General features: G+C 36.2%; 1 protein-coding gene across 3 annotated transcripts; it reads right to left on the bottom strand.

Moving 5' to 3' along the window:
- Positions 1 to 21: 21 nt before the first annotated feature.
- GUF1 (GTP binding elongation factor GUF1) lies at positions 22 to 18054 on the bottom strand. Of its 3 annotated transcripts, XM_050338022.1 has the most exons (17): positions 17892 to 18054; positions 17136 to 17247; positions 15432 to 15580; positions 15126 to 15206; positions 13435 to 13512; positions 12701 to 12784; positions 12154 to 12218; positions 10832 to 11035; positions 9321 to 9460; positions 8105 to 8228; positions 7577 to 7709; positions 6656 to 6799; positions 5521 to 5654; positions 4592 to 4693; positions 3059 to 3178; positions 2113 to 2149; positions 22 to 1320 (listed from the first exon to the last, which is right to left on the bottom strand). In XM_050338022.1, exons 1-17 carry the CDS (start codon positions 18018 to 18020, stop codon positions 1183 to 1185), a joined length of 1974 nt encoding a protein of 657 aa, XP_050193979.1. In that variant the 5' UTR covers positions 18021 to 18054; the 3' UTR covers positions 22 to 1182. The 3 variants fall into 3 exon arrangements, with proteins under 3 accessions (XP_050193979.1, XP_050193980.1, XP_050193981.1); XM_050338023.1 differs by lacking the exons at positions 12154 to 12218; positions 12701 to 12784; positions 13435 to 13512; ... (2 more) ...; positions 17136 to 17247; positions 17892 to 18054 and adding an exon at positions 11827 to 11901; XM_050338024.1 differs by lacking the exons at positions 10832 to 11035; positions 12154 to 12218; positions 12701 to 12784; ... (3 more) ...; positions 17136 to 17247; positions 17892 to 18054 and adding an exon at positions 10319 to 10457.
- Positions 18055 to 19573: the final 1519 nt, after the last annotated feature.

The following is a 19573-nucleotide window of genomic DNA, read 5'->3' as shown; positions in this document are numbered from 1 at the left end:
AGGCACCAAAGGAGGAAGATAAGAGTTCACTGATTTAGACTTTTTTGGAGGGAGCAGTGGGATCATGTCCTTGTGTAAAATACTCACTGAGAGAAAGTGCAACAAAGCAGAACTTCAAGAATTTAACTCTTCACCTAGATGACAGGCAGGTAGCCTTAATTACAAATCATGTTATTGCCTCAGGCTGTAGTAGATTCTCATCTATGCTCACCTTTCACATAAAGGGTTGGACCAGATGGTCTTTTAACATCCCTTCAAACCTGGACTGTTCTATGGTTCTGTGAAATTACAAAAGCATGGAAGAGTGTCTTAAAAGCTTTTGGAGGTGGGCAAGCAGTTGTAAACACAGTATATAGCAGGGTCATTAACTTGCATTTATGACTGCTTTGTGTACAGCGCGTATTTAAAGCACACTGCCCTGCAGCTTTCAACTGACGACTCGCTAACAATAGAAATAAAACTTCACCAAGTACACAAAGACGTGTTCTAACCAAACCTTCATGCCAAAAGAATTCTTTAAGGCTTGAATTGGTCTTTTGGTGCAGCAGTTACATATCCTGTGTTTTAATATATTAAAACTTATGATTTCTCTGGAGCTGAGTATAGGCTGTACTAACGGTAAACTTACACACTTCAACAAGTATTTAAAATACGCAGTGTGGTACATTAAAAAAGTTTTGATTTTTTTTTTTTTTCTGATGTAATTTTCCAGCATGATGATGATTTCCTGACAGCAGCAACTTTAGAAAAAGTAAAACAGGAAGCAGCTTGGTATTGTTATGGCAACAGCTAAAACTTTACAAGAAAAAACCAAACCAACACAGTATTGTTTGTCTATACATACCTTTCAGTTACTTTTATAACCTTTTTGCCATATGGTTCCTGTTCTTTCATATGTAGACTTGCAATGCAAAAATAAAACATTAAGTATTGAAATATGAAAACATTGAAATACAATGAAAATGATACAATGAAAATTCAGTCAAGTGAACTTTAATTTCATAATAATCTACATGTATCTGTACATTTTAAGTACGCACTCCTTTCAATTAATCTTCCCACATATACTTAATTTACACCATTAAAAGTCAAGTATGTTCCCTCTCACATTGATAAATCATATATTAGCTCACTCTGCTACTGTCTGCAAAAAAGTTGAGAGAAGGATCATGTCATTGATCTCTACTTGTCAGTTTCTCTCTTTAGAACACGTATAAAGGCATCTCTTGGTACTTCCACGTTGCCAATTTTTCTCATCAACTTCTTGCTTTCTGCCTGCCTCTTTAAAAGCTTCATTCTTCTTGTAATGTCTCCACCATACTGTGAAAAGGAAAAATATTTTAGTAAGCTTCAACAACAAATGCAACGACAGTACATTTCAACAACACTAAATTCAAGGGCTTAAAAAAAGCCAAGAAGGTTGGTTATATTGTGAAAGATGATTTTATACTCCAAATAGTTATGCCTAAAGGACACCCATTAAAAACAAGGGAGCAAGTAAGCATGTTCATTTGGACATGTGAAGGTTGAATTCTGTTACCTACATTCACATAAGCCTGGCTGACAATACATTGGATCCATATGCCCTTGGAACAGCAGCAGGATGCCAGCTCAGATACACTGAGGCATCTTGACTAGCACTAGGTGCTTTTATCTAGAAAACTGAACTAAACCCTTGTACAACACTGAACAAACACCATCCCACATCTGTGCGCAGCAGAAGAATTCTGTTACAGTTGTGAGAAAGGGACACTTGGTTAATAATTTCCAACATTTGCTTCAGAGAGCTAAATGTAAGCTGAGTAAGAGGTATCACATTTTTCCTATAGCTTTGTTAAGTCTTGTCAGTAGTCAATTATTCAATATTTAAAAGCTTTATTACATTTATACTTTCTTTTATCATCTGAAAAACAACTTAGGAAATGTGAAGTTACACATATGCCTGTGTACACACATACATTTTCTCTATATCTTCAACTACTAGAACATGGTGAGTTCACTCAAGCATGACATGTCTTTGCTGGGTTTCTAGGAAAAAATGGGCCTATCATCTTAGCAGGTTTACAAATTACAGAAACATTAAAGGAAAAAAAAAAAAGAAAAAATACCTACACATTTTGCCACAACATTTTTCCTGTAAGCTTTGAGCCTGTAAAATAACATATATACCTTTAACACATTAGAACATCTATATGAAGCTAAATACTGAGCTATGTCAAAATGCTAATTGTTTTTGTACTAGTTTTGTAAGATGCATCAGCATCATAACATTTTCATGTTTTGTATACAAGAGATGAAGTCTGAAGCAGAAGAAGCAATTCACAGTTCTTAATTCTAGAAATACCCCTTAGGGTGTAAAATGTGTACATAAAAAAATTACAATCTTGCCTTTTTATCTAGGACTTCTGCTATGGCTCATAGGAAGTGTTACATCCATGTGTATATAAATATAAACACAAATTCTTACAGCGCCTTGGTTTAAATTCCTACCTATAATCATTTTACCACAATTTAAATGCTATTTAAACAGCAACAGAAAAATGTGACGAGAAACATAGCATCAAGGAAACTGTTTACTCTAAAGAAGTGCATGCTGCTTAAGAAAAAGTTGTGTGTTCAGCTTGCAACATATTTCCTTTGGAACAGCACAAATCAGTTCTTTCTTTGCTGACTCTCCCAGAGATTAAACTATTCCACAACTAGCTAATTTTTTTTCAGTAGGAAGAAACTTCTTCCTCTGCCAAAGAGGAAATGGACACACAGGTGTTGCACATTATGCTTTATCCACTAAGTGTAATGCTGACCACAAGCAATTTAAAATAAAAATACATTTTCTTTGTATAAATGTAACTCAAAATCTTTAGTCATAGTCACAGCTCAAATTTGTTTGGGTTTTTTTTTTTTTTCAAGATGTCTGGTAGCATATACAAGAAAAATATAACTTAACACTACAATCAAAGTACTATAATATATAAAACTTGGTGAGACATTAAAAATCTGTATTTTACATAGCTTAAATTATGGAGGGAAAAAAAGGGAACAGATGGTCTTCACTTACGTTTCTCTTGCAATGATTTTCTTGCCAATAGCAGCCTGGATGGCTATTTCAAACAACTGTCTAGGTATGGCTTCTTTTAAACGTTCACACAGGAGTTTACCAGCAGCATATGCCTTATCACTGAAAAAGGAAGTCACTAGTGTTTTCAGAAAGAGTAATGCAACACCAAAAATATCCATAGACCAAACTGTTTGATAAAAGGATTTTAGTAGAAGTTTTCCTCTTTTTAGCTCAAAAGATAAGGTGATCAGATCATAATTTTGCATCTACTGAGTGGTCTCTGTATGGACCTAACAGGCTACATTAACAGCAGGCCTTCAAATATGTCCAAAAACACCCTGATTATCCATCACACTGAAGCCATTCTGAATACTGTTACAGCTTCAAAGAAAATGTTAAACTAGGTCAAGGAGAATTTTCATTGATTGTAGGCCCAAAAGGTCAAAATATCTACATATTACAGACATACTTTAAAAGGATTTGGCTTTATATAACAAGAAAAAAAAATCACGTACTCTTGTCATCTGCTAATAAAAATTATCCAACTATATTCAGCATCTGCATGTGCCACAGATTCTGGAAAGAGTTAGAGATGCAGGTAGATTGTTAAACACTGTATATTTATGACAAACACATTAAGCAGCAAGAGAGTTATGTCACTCCAGCCTCATAACCCATCTGAACAAGGCAAGGGTTTCCTTTTCCTCTCTCAGCCTTCTGGAGTTAGACAATTCCAAGGATTTCAATATTGCAGTTATGAAAAAAAAATGAAAATATACAAATATTTAGCAACTATAAATTAGTATTTTGAGAAGGAAAAACAATCCACAAAAAGTTGATCTTGGGATTACTGGAAAGGGATTCTGAAGTTACAGAAGGGAAACTTGTAAAAACTGTGAGGAGAGGCTGGAATGGGAAAGGCATTATCCTCACCCGTAATTCCTGAGACAGTTGTGGAAATTGAATCATTTTATCAAAAAAAATTTCTGAGGTAATTGCATCCAGTAAATATTTAAATTTTCCTGGTACTAAGGCTGGAGACAAGATAACAACAAACTTCCATAGAACAGGCATTACTGGGAGAATAAAACCAACTCTTTTTCAGTACAAAGTACCGAAAAAATTCATCTAGCATCTCCTTGACTGGTCTGCATTTAAAATTTTTCCAGACCCTTAGAAGACTGGCATTATGCATTTTCCTTCAACCTCTCTGCCCTACATTTGCCACAAAAAATGATATCCAGCGCTTAAAATCAGAAAAAGAAGTAGAAATTGCCATTAATTATAGTAGGTATTCCCTAATTTTCATATTACAAAATGCCTCTTTTTCAGTGGTGATGTGGCAAATCCTCAATGCTCATATATATCTGTCAAATATAAGAGTAATACCTATACCTAGAATCACTTAGAATCATACATTTGTTAAAGTCAGGAAAGTCCCTTAAGATCATCAAGTCCTATTAATAGACAATGTTTTCACTGAAGTTAATAGGAAGTCTTATTTCTTTGGAATAAAGAATCTAGTCAACCTACTTATGTATGATAGTAGACAGTTCTTCAACTGGATTTCCATTGAGAAGAATATCCATTTTGATTAGGTCTGCTGCTTGGTATCCTGCATCTTCATAATCAAAACTGAAAAAAAAGACAGTGCAGAAGTTACTGATGATATTGTAAAATTATATTCTGCAGTCTTTGTTCCATAAGTTTTAAATTATAGACACAATTCTTAATAACACATTTGAACTTTGTAATAAAATGGAAGTACAGCTTTTAATAGTCTCTCAGTACATCTCCCCAGTGCAAAACCAGACTAGAAATGTACTGCACATAATGTCATCTCCAATGCAGCAGATGTCATCCTGACTTCCAGGATATCCTTCCAATCTACTGAGCAAGATAAATCAAGCAGAAATCTGCATTAATACAGTTTTTTAAAGACTTTATTCAAACACTTATTTTCTAACAGCTGGAGGTTCCTTCAAGCTCCAGGAAACAGAATGCTCCAACACAGCTTCTGAACAGTAAATGTCCTGAATAACAAAGGAATCAAACACTAATCCTGGGCTGCTTTCTTTTCTTTTGCTCAGTTATATGACCCCTATTATCATTTTCTCTGACAACTGAGTTTTCCACTTAATTGCCAAACTCTTCTTTGGTAGGTATGGAACACCACCTAACTCATACAGATGAGCCAGTGCCACACCAGACGGTGCACTTGAAAAATACACACATGACCAAAGGCAGTGATTATAAAGTAGTGATGCACTTTTGGTGTTTTTCAAGACTTATTTCCATCCATTTTCACAGTAAATCTAATCCATTAAAGGTGAAGAGAGACTAGATTTGCATCGTAGATTTTCCACCGTAAAGGAATATTCTTCATGGGTGCCCTTCCATAACTGTTCCTCAGATCTTTTTTCCCCCTTCAGGGAGGAAGGGGGAACAGGGGAGGTAGTTACCTTGCATAGCCAGAAGACAGAGACTTAAGCGCATCATAAAAATCCAACACAATTTCATTCAGTGGAAAGAGGTATTTTAGCATAACCCTGTTTTCATCAATGTACAACATATCCTTCTGGACTGCCCTGCGATCCTAGACAAATAAAAATTGTTTCAGTTCCCGTTGACAGATATTTTCTACAAAAAAATACAGCACAAATTAAAATTAACAGTTATCCAGCTACAAAAGAGATTTCCTGTATGGCAAGCCCCTGAGTAACCTTCTTATTGGTAGTTCACTGAAGTCCCAGGGAAAATAGCAGCACTATAATAAATGAAGTGGTTGTAACTTAACTGGACATATGATCCAAGCCTATCCTCTCTAAATGCTGAATTGCTGAAATCCTTAACAACTTCTGCTTCCTGCTGCCTTTTAAATGTATAATTATTTGTCCATAAAGTCTCACAGAAATTAGATTTTCACACAAACTGGAGTATTACGCAGTAGGGTTTGCAGAGTCATCTTCTTTTCTCCCAGGAGGGTGTTCTTAAAAGTTATTTTAGGAATTCTTTTTAATAGATTTTATTCTTCACTGTATTGACAATACAAGTACTGTGCTGTTTTGTATTATGTATTCTGCAATGTTAAATGCTAAGAAAAATATTGTGAAAAAATAATATAAAGACAATATGCATGACAGTTAAAACATTTTCAATTAGAAATATTCCAAATACACTTGGGGAAATGTGTTTGGCCATCCCTATTGTAAATTTACTTCAGTGAAGTACTGAAAAAAACACGAGTGCACAGTAAAGTGTTAAGAGAAGTTGTATTTTCTTCCATACACTTCTAAAAAACCAATACATCTTATTCCCCTGCTGCAGATTCCATTCTTTCAGGAGAACAGAACAAGCTACGAGTTAGTCTAGTACAGATCAAGCACTTTACTGTCACTGAGCTTCATCCCTAACTCTCAATATGTGAATTCTGTAGTTCAGTATTTTACAAATAATAAGTTAAAAATAAGTATTTGTTTCAAAAGTATTTAATAACTACTGTCAGAGATACTATTTAATCTATTATCATACTATCCAGTATCTTCACTTTAAGTATGAGGTGAAGAGCAAAAGACAAAACTAAAACTATATACCAACCTGACACAAAGTAATAATTTTCCCAATATATTCATCAGGGGTTACAATAGTACCAAGAACAGTTGGCTCCAAATATTCTGATACTGACAATTTATCAGGAAACTGAGCAGGGTTGATAATAGTAATCTCATCTTTTCCATACTCCTAAAAACAAACAAACAAACCAGATAGCATAATTTTACAAGTAAGTAGACTGAAAACCAAAGGAGACAAATACAGCATTGAAAAAATGCTAAAAAAAATGTTTCAATTGCCTGAAAATGTTTGTGCATTATGCAACCCAAGTTTAAAACAAGAACAATTTGAGAAGAGATTTCTACATCACATATAGAAGTCCCTTGTCAGCATATCTTTAAATATTATTATACAACAGAAATATTACAGGATTTATTTTTTACTTGGGAAATGAGAGAAATACAAAAAGCCTTTCTATCCATATTTCCAGGTCTCTCTCTCACCTGTAAAGTGAGAATCTTCCTTCTTACTTCATCCTTATCCTCTAAGTTACTAAGACCCTGACAGCCTGCAGTAGCATTACAAGCTGTTCCTAAAAACATTCAGGTTTTTTGACTGATAAGGCCTGGAAGATTATTTCACCTGCTTTTAACGCAGTCCGCTCAGTATGCACATAAATGAATACAGCATGATATGTGTCCTATATTCCCATTTTCAAGGACAAGTGTAAGACATAGAAAGAGAGTGCTTGAAGTGGACGGGGGAAGAATATCCTTAAAAAACATCCTTAGAAGAAAGAACATCCTTAAAAAAAATAAATTAAAAAAGTTGTAAGCTTAATACTGGTGATTCTAATGCTTCCTATGAAATACAGTGCTAGCCTACATTTAAACACAGACTGTAGGTGTTTATTACAGGAGGCTTTTAATCTGCTATTTATATAAATTCGTAATGAATTTAACATACCTTTATCAACTTTGCTGAGGAAAGAACAGCTTTATATGGAACTGTCGGTGCAGTCAAAATAACAGACATATTATACTCTTGTTCCAAACGTTGATTAAAAACCTCCATATGTAGAAGACCAAGGAAACCCAATCTGGAAAATGAATTTTACCTGAATGAATTTTACTTTTACCCTGTTGGTAAAAGTATTTGTATATCCCCTAGAATTTCAGTGGGTTTTTTACACCTCCAGCACATTCACACTGCTAGTATGGCAATCTCAAGCATAGCTAACGACCTGCAAAGGACCAAAATAATTCTAAAGTTGAATAATATGCGTCTTGGAGAACAAAAACTATCAATCACAACAAATTTCACTCCGTGCAAACAGAGAATGTAAGAAAATTAAATGCTTTTGATCTTTAGCTATCATTAATTTGAATTAAAGCTCCTAATTTTGAATTCATTTAATTCTATCCTCAGTTGACTTAAACCTGCATTCTGAATTTATGAACAGTTCCAAAAATGAAAGCAGTTTAAAATCCTCACCTCCATCCAGCTCCTAAGGCAACACTACTGTCACGATGAACAGTTACACTGGAGTCATTCAATGTCAGCCTTTCCAAAGCACTTTTGAGATTATTATATTCTGTTTGATCTGCAGGATACATTCCTGTCAAAATATATTAGATAGCAATGATGTGATAGAGAGCTTTATCTGGAGTGTACTTACCTTTTAAATATGCCTCTCACAGTGAACAGAGTAATAAAATCAGAAATAGCCTAATTTGTGTCCCAATTGTTTTTAAACATGAAAAAGAATATAAGGATTCTTTTTTCTCAAAAAAATTAGTCAAAACATAATAACAAAGTTTTAGATTACCTCAGAATTAACATTTAAAGCACAATGGTATGATCACTGTACTCATCTAATCCTTCACGGTTGTGGAAGATGCACAACTGAGTATAACCACTGTTTTGCAGGGCTGCAGTGTAAACATATGGCTTAAGCATGCATGAAAAAGTGGACAGATTTCACTGAGATGTTTCTTCAAAGGTAAGACTGAATGGAAAATAAAACGTGTCATCTGAAAGTTGGAAATGTTTCTATATTTTTTTGAAATAAATAAAAACAGCTGCTTGTATAGTTACTGCACAAAATAGGTTCTACTTTATCACTTTTCACATCACTGTATCTTCAGAAAATGTACTTTACACTAAGAAGCAACACATGTGCCCACAAAAACATTATTTACAAGATTACACTTTTCTACATTCACTGATTGCCTAATCTCAATGAGACAGTTCAAGTGAGTTTTTACACATTGCTTCACAAGTCTCGAAAATTATATACAGAATTTATTTCCTTCTAAAGCCACCTTCTGTAGCATTTGTATTACTACAATAATTATGGAAACCTGATTATCAATATGAAGAATTCCCCCAAAATTACTTTTATTTTTATTTTTTAAAGTCTCAATCCTTCTTTTCCAGCTATTAAGAGTTTACTGGCATTAGAAACAATAATCATGGCAAAAAATACATTTTAGTCTTGTATCCATATAAAACCAGCCAGCAACTATTACTAGTCCTGTCTGTTAAGTTACAGGGAAAATTACACAAAACTACATAAATGACACATCTCTTTGCTAAAATTCTAATCCTCACAACTCTTAATATACACATGTATTCTTTTAAAAGCTCTAACAGCTCTCTTTAATTGGGGAAAAAAAGTAATTCCACTTTATATTGGTTTACTCCTCACCTGCAAAAACCATTGGCTTCGCTGACTTAAAGCCAGGCAAAGGCTCCACTGGCTGTTTATACAAAAAGAGTGTGTCTCCTATTTGGGCTTCTGTTACTTCTTTCATTCCAGCAATCAGGTACCCCACCTGTCCAGCATATCTAAATAAAATTGTTGTTATACAGACATGCTTCTTGGCATTAGTATTATTTCCAATATTTTCCTACTTGATTTAGCCCAGACAGAAGTTCAAATAAATCACCCCACTAAAAGCCATATCCACAGTCCAGAAGCCAGATTTAAGTTGTTTCACCTCCAAGTTGTGAACTGTCTCAAGCAGTTCTATTGCTGTTATAATGGAACTGTACTTTATGGTCCTGGATTTTGAATTCTGTATTATTCCCAGTTTAAAAGATGGAGCTAGATCCTTGAGAAGCTCCTTCTAAGACACAGAAGCCAGAACAGTTCCCAGCTGCCAACACAGCAAGTTTCATATACTAAGAGGAAGAAAGGAGACAAACACCTTCCATCAGCACACAACGCTAACTGGAGGGGAACCCATGGTAGATACCAAGTAAAATACACAATGTACTGGTTTTGGCTAGGATGGAGTTAACTATCTTCCGAGCAGCCCTGTATGATGATGTGTTTGGGATTTGTGACTTAACAGTCTTGATAACATACCAATGTTTTAGCTGTTGCTGAACACTGCTTGTACAGCATGAAGGCCCTCTGTGTTTCTCACTCTGTCACTCCCCGAGCAAATATGCTGGAGGTGGGAAAGAGACTGGGAGGTGACAGAGCCAGGACAGCAGACCCAAACTGGTCAAAGAGATATTCCACAACACATAGCCTCATGCTTCACAATAAAAAAGAAGCAAACGGGTGGTTGGGTGATTAGTTGCTGGCTGGGCTCAACCCACCAGACACAGTAATGTAGTCTCTCTCAGAATCCCCCAATAGCAATTAACACATATTTGGATGCAAACTGGTAAAACTTCTCCACTAATTCTAAGTACCTGATTTTCTTCCCACTGCTGCCATGAGAAGCCAGTTTCTGGAAGCTGTTGTATTCATGGATTTTAAGTTTTCCACCCTCAACATATGCTGCAGCAATAACTAAGATGAAGCCCCATTCCCTTCCACTCTCAAGCAAGGCAGTTCCTAGAAATAAATTGGACAGCTGAATAAGAATATCAAATGCTAGTCTTAAAAAAAGTAGCTGTCCAGATGTTCCATGTACTACAGATGACAGAATGGCTTCCTCCCTCAGTAATGCCCAAAAAGCAGTCCCCAAAACCTTCTGCCTCAGCATGCCCAAAATGAGACTGACACTAAGCATTAAATTACAAATAATAATTATAAAAAAATCCACCACCAAATAACAAAACCAAAAAACCTAGACATGTCCCATTCAAACCAAAAATCATTTTTTGTTTTTTACCATTCAAAACAAAAATCAAACAGAAATGCAGGATTTTATAGCTTACACCAACTTGTGATTTGTTCCACCATAAGAAATTTTTACTTACAGCTTATGTGTTGGTTGTTCATTTGGAGTCAGAATTCCGACTTCACTGACTTCGTATCTTTTCTTTGTGTGTGCAGACACGATTTTATTCCCTTTTGCAATCTCCCCACCAAAGAGTGCAACATTGGCTACGACACCTCGGTAGTGGTCAAAGGTGGAGTCAAATACTAAGGCTTTCAATGGATCAGCAGTATTACAATGGGGTCTGTCACAAAAAACAAACAAACAAAACAAGAACAACAAAAACAAATATTATGCATTGTGTTTTCATTCAATACTGAGTGAGCAAGCACACTCACCCCAAAAACTTCCATAGAATCATAGTGTACCGGGTTGTAAGGATCACCTGGGCCAATCTTCCTAGGCAAAAGCACGGTCTAGACAAGATGGCCCAGCACCCTGTCCAGACGAACCTTAAGAATGTCCAATATTGAGTAATCTTCCTCGCTTTTCTGAGGAGATTATTCTAATAGCTCATTGTTCTCACTGTGAAAAATTTTTCTCCTGTATCCAACTGAAATCTCAGGACTAATTTATACCCATTAACCACCATCTTTTCCATGTGACTCCTAGTAAAAACAGAGTCTCCACCCTCTTTGTAGCTACCATTTAAATACCAGAATATGGCAATAAGGTCTCCCCTAAGCCTTCTTTTCTCAAGGCTGAACAAGCCCAGTTCTCTCAGCCTTTTCTCACAGGGCAGGCTGCCCAGTCCTTTGATCATCTCTGTGGCCCTTCTATAGATTTCTCTTACCAGTATTAGTTAATAGCAGGACAAAAGAATGAAAAGCAATATGCTGACTGAAACTGAATTGTAATTTAGCAGCTTTGTCAAGTTCTCAGAAGTCTATTTTAAAGGTCAGGTTAAGGACATAAACTCTAAACACAGCAGATTTAAATTACCTTTATCATTTTAACAATGCAATGTTTCAAAGTGGCAAAAGCACATACCTGCAAACACTTCATGGAAGCTATAAAAAGTCATAAAAGCATCACCTTTAGTGGCTCATCTCTCATCTTTCACTTCAGACTGAATTAATTTTCCTTTCCTACTTCTTAGGAATAAAGAATTCTTCTCTGCTGATATTCACATTCATTTTTTTAAAGGCATCTCAAATCTGAAATGTCATTTTTTATCATTTGAAATTTGAAATTGACTTAACCAGCTCAATCATTAGATTTCTCTCACACTTCTCTATAAAGTATTTTCTTTAAATCAGATGCATATTAAATGTAAAACTACCAGTACCATACAAATGCAACTCATGGTTTCCTAATAAACCTTACAAGGTTAATTAGATATATAATTAAATACAGACTTACGGTGGGATCTTCTCAATGACCTTTTGAAGAACTTTTTCAACATTTGTTCCTTGTTTAGCAGAAATCTAAAAAAAAAATCCAACAATTTTGCAAGACAAAACTTACACTCATTCAATATCTATTACAGAGTGTCACATTTACTTAGACAGTTTTGGTGGCCATAGAGAATACTACCCATAAAACCACTCTGAAGGACACTTTAGAATGCTATTACTTAGAATGTTTCTTTTCTCATAGATTATACTGTTAAATGTTTTCTCTTGTGAATGGCAATTATTGTTATGATAGGTATGAAAACAATTTATGGATCGACAATGAGAAAATTTTAAATCTCTGATGCATTCATCAAAACATACTAGAATTTTTAACTGAAAAGTATTTTCTCCACTCTTTTACACAAGACAAACTTTAAATAAATTCATCTGTCAGACAAAGACATGCAGACAGATGGCACCCTTTTGATTTACTACATGTACATGTCTTTCGTTAGCTACAAAGCAGATACTATTATACCCTCAGCCACGTTATAAAACTTAAGAGGTCTTACCCTTATGCATTCATCTGCAGGGATATCAAACAGCTTCTCAATTTGTTTTTCAACTCTTTCAGGGTCTGCATTCTTCAGGTCAATCTGAAAAAAAAACCAAACTGCTCAATATAAAAGCAATCACTCTTTCACATGATCCAGCATCTTTTTCCAGAAGTACAAGAAACCTTTATGTATTTATGAGTAAATACTGGCTGTCTTCAAGAAATGATCAAGATTAATTTTAGAAAGTCTTCCTTCCTTGATTCCAGGAAGGATCCTACAGAAAGCAATTAACACAAGCTGAGCAGTAACTAATCTTGTGATTCCAACAATACAGGCATCAAAATTGTATAAAACATAACACTTGGATGTCATTTAAAACTACAACTACACTTCTAAATATTGAGCTGCTACTCATTGAGCCTCCTCAGTATCAATGGACTTTTAACACCATCAGTTCCAACCGTAAGCCTGGCACTACAAAGTCCACCACTAAGCCATGTACTTAAGTGCTACATTTTTTAAATACCTACATGTATTTTATGACATTTGTTAAACAGACAACAAATACAGACAATTCTTATTACGTTCTAGTATTATTATATATATTATACCATTTTTTTTTCATTATATACTTCATTATATACTTTCATTATATACTTCAATTTCAGGATACATTTCTTATCAGTCTTCTACATACTTAAACAACCCAACTATTTCTATTTAACAGGAAAGTCTAAAACTTTTATTACCTTATTTATGACAGGAATTATTGAAAGCTGTGCTTCAAAAGCAAGATAGAAGTTTGCCACTGTCTGAGCCTGAATACCCTAGAAAATAAGCATTACAAAACTTTAATACAGAAACTTCCTGAGTTTTGGTGTGTGCTTGGGTTTGGGGTTTTTTAGGCATACTATACAATTTAAGATTACTTCACTGTTCTATTCACTCTTGTATTTCCAAGATGGAAAATAAGTAAAAGGATTATACACAATTGCTGAGAAAAAAAACAGCTTTCCTAATTATAATTTCTCGTAATCTGCATATAAGTAGACAAACTAATAATAATGTATGTGTGGCCACTTTAATGGAATTTTCATAGATAACATAACATACATTATGCACCAAGTTCATATTTTTGTGTATGTTACAATTTTGGCTATTCAGAAATAAATAACTGGTATCTCAAAGAACACATTTTTTTTGTTCTCAACAAACTATTTACAAATGGACTCTGACAAAGAAAAAGGGATGTTTATCAGGATGATAAGACTCTAATTACTCCACGCGTCAGCAATATACCTTCAACTTACCTTACAGTTACTTTCATAAAAGGAAGCAAATGATAAAGTTTATACCTCACATTTCTTTCATAAGGATAGCAAAACAACAGCTCTGATTAGATGAAAAGGGGAGATTCCCTTCCAGATCCAAGTACCAGACCAAGGAAAGCAAAGCGACAGATGCTAATGAATGCGGATATAAAGCAATATTATCACAACTGGATCGGAGAGGGCAGAAGTGGGGATGAAGAGAAGAGAAGGAGTTAAAAAACATCTACTTGTTGTCCTTCCTTTGTTCAGAACAGATCAAATGGAAGATTACTTATATGGGGATATTCATTATGGATATATGGGCCTAACTTTTCAGGTAATATAAAGAAGCAACAAAGAGTGCTTATTAAAAAAAATGCAATTAATAAGTTGAGTTTGTAAGCCTTCTGACTGAAAGACAAATAACACCAAATAATCACATAATATTTAAATGTGACATTAAAAAACTAAATATAAAAACATCAACACATGTAGGGGACATACTTATTACTGAAGCTTACTTAAAAAGTCCACTTGCCCATCAAGCTAAGAAGCAAGTGTTCATAATCATTGGGAGTTAAGTTAGTTACTTAGCTAGGCTTGTTTTTTTTCATAAAACATAGGAAACACTAGCATTCATTTGACCCTTGTACAATACAATCATAAATACGCCACAGAGAAAATTCTCACAAAGTATTTCATTGATAATGTGCCCATATTTAAAATCATGATTCCATAATTCTCATATTCTAGACTGTTACCTGAAGGTACTCAAATGGGTGTTAGTACAATAGCTAGAGGTTCTCCAGACTGCCATTTGCAAAGTTCATACTCTCCAAAGAACTGGATCTGAATTCCTCACTAATCCTGTGCTATTATTGCTATGCCATGGAACTGTGGTATCTATTAATAAAAGTATTTGTCTCTAGATTTTTTCTAAACTCCCATTGCTCTTCTTCTGCAACATAATACTTTTATGGAGATAAATGAAGGGCAAAACCAGTGGTGGAAAAACTAAAAAAAAAAAAAAAAAAAAACAACACCAAACAAAAACCACTACTAACCTTCTCTCTAAATTACTTAAGGAAATATTGAAATTCTAAATAAGAAACAAGAATTAAGAACTCTACCTCATTTGCATCCACTACAAGTATGACGCCCTGACAGGCAGACAGTGACCGTGATACTTCATAGCTGAAATCTACGTGACCCTGTGGAGAAAAAATGTTTACAATTTTAGGTACTTCTAGAGTCTTTTGCAAAGATTTCTGCACTGTGTTTTCATTTGTGTATATATATATATTTTCACATTCTAAAAAGAAAAAAAAAAAAAAAAAAGAGGAACTGAATAAACACAAGAAGCCAGAAATCTCCTGCTTTTACATAGGAAGACATTTAGCTTTGTGTGATTTCAACACTCTTTATATTTAACTTACTGGCGTGTCAATAAGATTTAAGAGGTAGTTTATGCCTTCATGATTGTAAAAGAGAGATGCAGATTGTGCTTTAACTGTAATTCCTCTTTCACGTTCTACTTGCAGTTTATCCAGCACTTGTTTATTACGGTCAGTTTTAGAAATTGTTCCTAGAAAAAAAAGAAAAAAAAAAAAAGCTTTATTTATTTATTTATTTATTATTTATTTATTACCTTATTTACTACATTAGCTCTAAAATAAATAAATCTTGAAAACATCATTAACCAAGAAAACTCAAGACTTGCAGCTGCAAATGAAGCTTTTCCATATGATTAAGTTAAACTAAGATTTTTAATCAAAAATAAAACTATGCTTCAACTCTTTACATCTGCTAGATTAAGTTTTAAGTATGAAGTTTTATAAAATACTGTGCTGAATAAGCACGATACATGACATCATCCAAGTAAAAATCATAGATTAGGAAGCAAAAATTCCATTCAGTGCTAAACAGTTTTTATATCTAAGGAAACTTCACTTCCCATCAATGAAGAGCAGCTCCATGGCCCACAGCTACAACCAGCACCAACCTCAAGTGCAAGAAGAGCATTATCATAGAGACTGACAGACCTGAATTCAAAATTCCATTCTATCACAGGCATCAGGTAAAAATGGGAGGTAATAACAAAAAAATAACTTTGATCAAAAGCTTCTCGCTCAGGTTTTGTTCAGCCTTTAAATGAGAAAAGCAAGACTCTTCCAAAGAGTATTTCTGAGCAGTTAATTTAAGCTCTGCTCTAAAATTAGTATCCTCTTAGGAGATAGAGCAATTGTTTTACAGCCTACCTTAGAGAACCCTCTAAGGCACCTCTGTCTACCTCTTCCAAGGAAAGTCTAGTTTCAGAGTCACTTATGAAGATCCCTTAGCACTTCTTTCCTCGTTTTTCTTTTGAAGGGAGCATTTTCCTTATCCTCAACATTGCATAGAAATAAAAACACTGAAGTCCAAGAAACACTGTGGTGAAGTCAAAATAAATTACTCTGAAGACAAAAGTAACACAACTTCACTGATACTTAGAGTGAACAAAAAAAGCAAGTCTATGTAGGAGCTGAGAATCCCTGGAATTTACACTCAATTACTGCCAGCTATTGTACACACTGAATCTAAATCAACATAGAGCTGCACATTTCTAAAACTTTCAATGCAGCATCACATCAGCTGCAGTACTAGTGAGCTCCAGCAGCATGGAAGGCAGTTAAGAATGGTTTGCTCACAAGAGGACACACCATTACTTTCATATAAGCAGCTGAAGTCCCTCGCTTTCAATGACACGTTTAAAAACTACTGTCCTGAACCTCTAGGCTGTGACAGTCCACCCCTACCACTGGCAGTAAACAACACAAACTTGCTGGGTACTGATCTAACGGATGACTGGCTGGAATGACAGGAGTAACATCTTGAACAAGGAAGTATACTCCTTTTCAGTCTCTTTCCAAAATATGTACTTCCTTGAGTGAATTACACACCTCCTTACCCCTGCATGTAGGCAGATCTCAACCACAAAGTCCATCATATCTGTTACACTACACAACTGAAAGCCTAAAAGCATAAGCAACGTGGCATTAGAAGAGGAAAGATATTAGAAATTTTAGTAATAATCAAAGCTATAGAAACTTAGACATCACCTTCCATATCAAGAAAAGGTAGTATAAAATGAGAACACCTACCTGTAATTTCCAACAATCTGTCTGCTAGTGTACTTTTTCCATGATCTACGTGAGCTATAATACTGAAGTTTCTAATGCTTTCAACCGGATATGTTGACATATCTAATTTTTCCTGAAAAACAAAAATTTCTTTTCATAAATCATGATTACAGTCTCTATGTACAATAAGACCTGGTCTTTAAAAAATTTGATTCTTTTCTCTAAAAGAGCCATAGGTTAAACAGAGATACAAAAACTTGTCACCATTGTTTAAAATGCTGGCATTTTACTTTAGTTATACCGACGAATGTGTTTATCACTCTGAATAATCAAAGAGTGTGTGAAAGCACACGTGTACATGTTCTCTTGTACACAGGGATCTGATTCCCTCACTTCTTATGCTAGTTAGTCCCCAGGGGCAGTCTTCCTCGAGCTGGTGGATTTCACGGGTGGGTGGTCACGACTCAGTGGTCGTGATCTCCCCATACCAGAATTACCTTTTACCCAGCACAACACTTGCTGAGTTGGCTTTGTAAGTTTCTTCCTTATCGTGGCAGTTCTGCCGAATGTCCCTGTGGCTCGTAAACTCGCCCCTAGGTCTGAGATCACTGACGCATGTCAAGCCCTAAACCTCAGCAAGGCAGTTCTACCCCCGAGTAGTTTATCTTTCCAACACCCGGACATCAACACGGCGTGCCTGGACAGGCCGCCTGCCCCACGCCGCAGCCGCAGGACAACCTCGGGCAGGCGAAACCGCGCCCCCGACCCATCTCTCACCTTGCCGCGGGAGCTGAAGCGCCGCCCGCCCGCCGCGGGCAGCCAGGCCGCACGGCACAGCGGGGCTGCGGCGGGGCAGGGGCTCCGCAGCCGCGCCCACCACGCCGCCGTCCTGCCGGCGAGAGCCATCGCGATCGGGGCCGGGCTCGCCCCCTCACAGCCCCGCGGCGGGGCCGCGCCGCGACACGAACAGCGGCAGGAAGAGGGGCGGGCACAGCAGCGGGAAGAGCAGGGCGAAGAGGGGCCACCGCCCCGGAAGCGGCCCCGGCGGCAGCGCAGTGGGGGCGGCCGGAGCGCCGGAGCCTCCCCGAGCCCGGCCGGGTGGGGCCGGGGCTTCTGTGCTGGTGGAATCACAGAGGGATTCATTGGCTTGCGCGTCTGCCAGTTTGCCAGCGTGTGGCTGTTGAGGGCCGTCAAGGTTGTGCCTTGTAAAATTCTGGAAGCAGAAGAATGTTGTCATGCTCTCAGATAGGTTTTCTGTGTGTTAGAAATTCTAAGGTCCTGGCAAGTTGTTAAGACAGTTGTTAATAGAGTAATGCAGGATAGATATAATTCCACTTTTTTAAAGATTTAAAACTACACAACTGTTAGAGTAAGCATCCCATGTGCAGTAGAGAATTTGCTATCATAGTTCACTGCTGTGCTGATCACATGGAATTTGTGTAGTAATGGGCAAAGAGAGTCCTTCAGCAAATTCATGAAAATATAAAGGGAAGGAGAAGTATGTCCCTGAATACGGAATAAGGGTGACAGGAGCCATGAATTCAAAGTTATGATCCAGAGCATGCATATGAGTATAGCAGCCATATCTGGTGGTAAATATTGTCCCTGCTACACACAGATGAAGTTCTCTCTATAAGTATTGGCTTACCTTTCTGCAATAGCAGACAACAAAACCACATAGCAATCCTATCATTCCTAAATGGATATTGTCTTCATTGTCCCAAGAGACAAGAATATCAACAAATCTAATAGATTGCTCTATTAGCAGGGATTAAAGTAATATGCTTTACAGAATGTCATAAAATATCCTCCCTGCTAAGCAATTTATATAAATCACACATTTTGGCAGTTCCAGAACAATTGCAGGGGTATCTAAATTGCACATTCACGCTAGCGGCACACATTGTTCATGATGTGTAACAAAATGTCTGCACAAAATTCCATAGTCACAAAAATACCAAAAAAAATACATAATTCAAACCAAATAGCGTGACTAAAGGTTGCATTTCCACTCCATATCTACTCCTTAGAGAATCAATACTTGTATTTGCACTGCATGCTCACTAAGCTGGTTGAATGAAGGAAGGATTTAAGGAGCTGTACTGGAGTAGTTACTGAATGAGCTCATGTGCTGCATCTTCATGCCACAACTTGTTCTTGTCCTGTTGGCATGGAGTGAACGCTTATGGAGTGATGAACGCTGATGCTGGTTCATCCAGAGAGAGAGCAGTTCTTAATATAAAGCTATTTGCAGGTGCATGTATTTTAGAATTCTGAAATAAATGAAGAAAAGCAGGAATGGAACTGCATTTCCAGAATGACTCCTAGTTATATGAACAAAATTATTACATGTACTATGAACTTGAAGTTCAGATTGGTGGTCCATCCTAAGCCAGGATAGAGCACAAAAATTGTGTTCATCTGTCTTTAGCTTCACTTTTCAGTTGGATAAATATATG

The sequence above is a fragment of the Myiozetetes cayanensis genome, unplaced genomic scaffold (genome assembly GCF_022539395.1).
Source record: "Myiozetetes cayanensis isolate MyiCay16 unplaced genomic scaffold, myiCay2020 scf7, whole genome shotgun sequence".
Lineage (NCBI taxonomy): Eukaryota > Metazoa > Chordata > Aves > Passeriformes > Tyrannidae > Myiozetetes > Myiozetetes cayanensis.
Note: the sequence above shows the minus strand (reverse complement) of the source record. Positions and strands in the feature narration are given on the sequence as shown.

What these genes read in the sequence shown, in the direction of transcription:
- GUF1 (XM_050338022.1), bottom strand. Translation starts at nt 18,020, where the DNA reads ATGGCTCTCGCCGGCAGGACGGCGGCGTGGTGGGCGCGGCTGCGGAGC. An exon ending in CTGTCTTCTGGCTATGCAAG is followed by an intron (nt 4,694 to 5,520) that starts GTAACTACCTCC and finishes CTTTTTTTTCAG; the next exon opens with TTTTGATTATGAAGATGCAG. An exon ending in AAAATGTTGTGGCAAAATGT is followed by an intron (nt 1,321 to 2,112) that starts GTAGGTATTTTT and finishes TCCTTTTCACAG; the next exon opens with TATGGTGGAGACATTACAAG.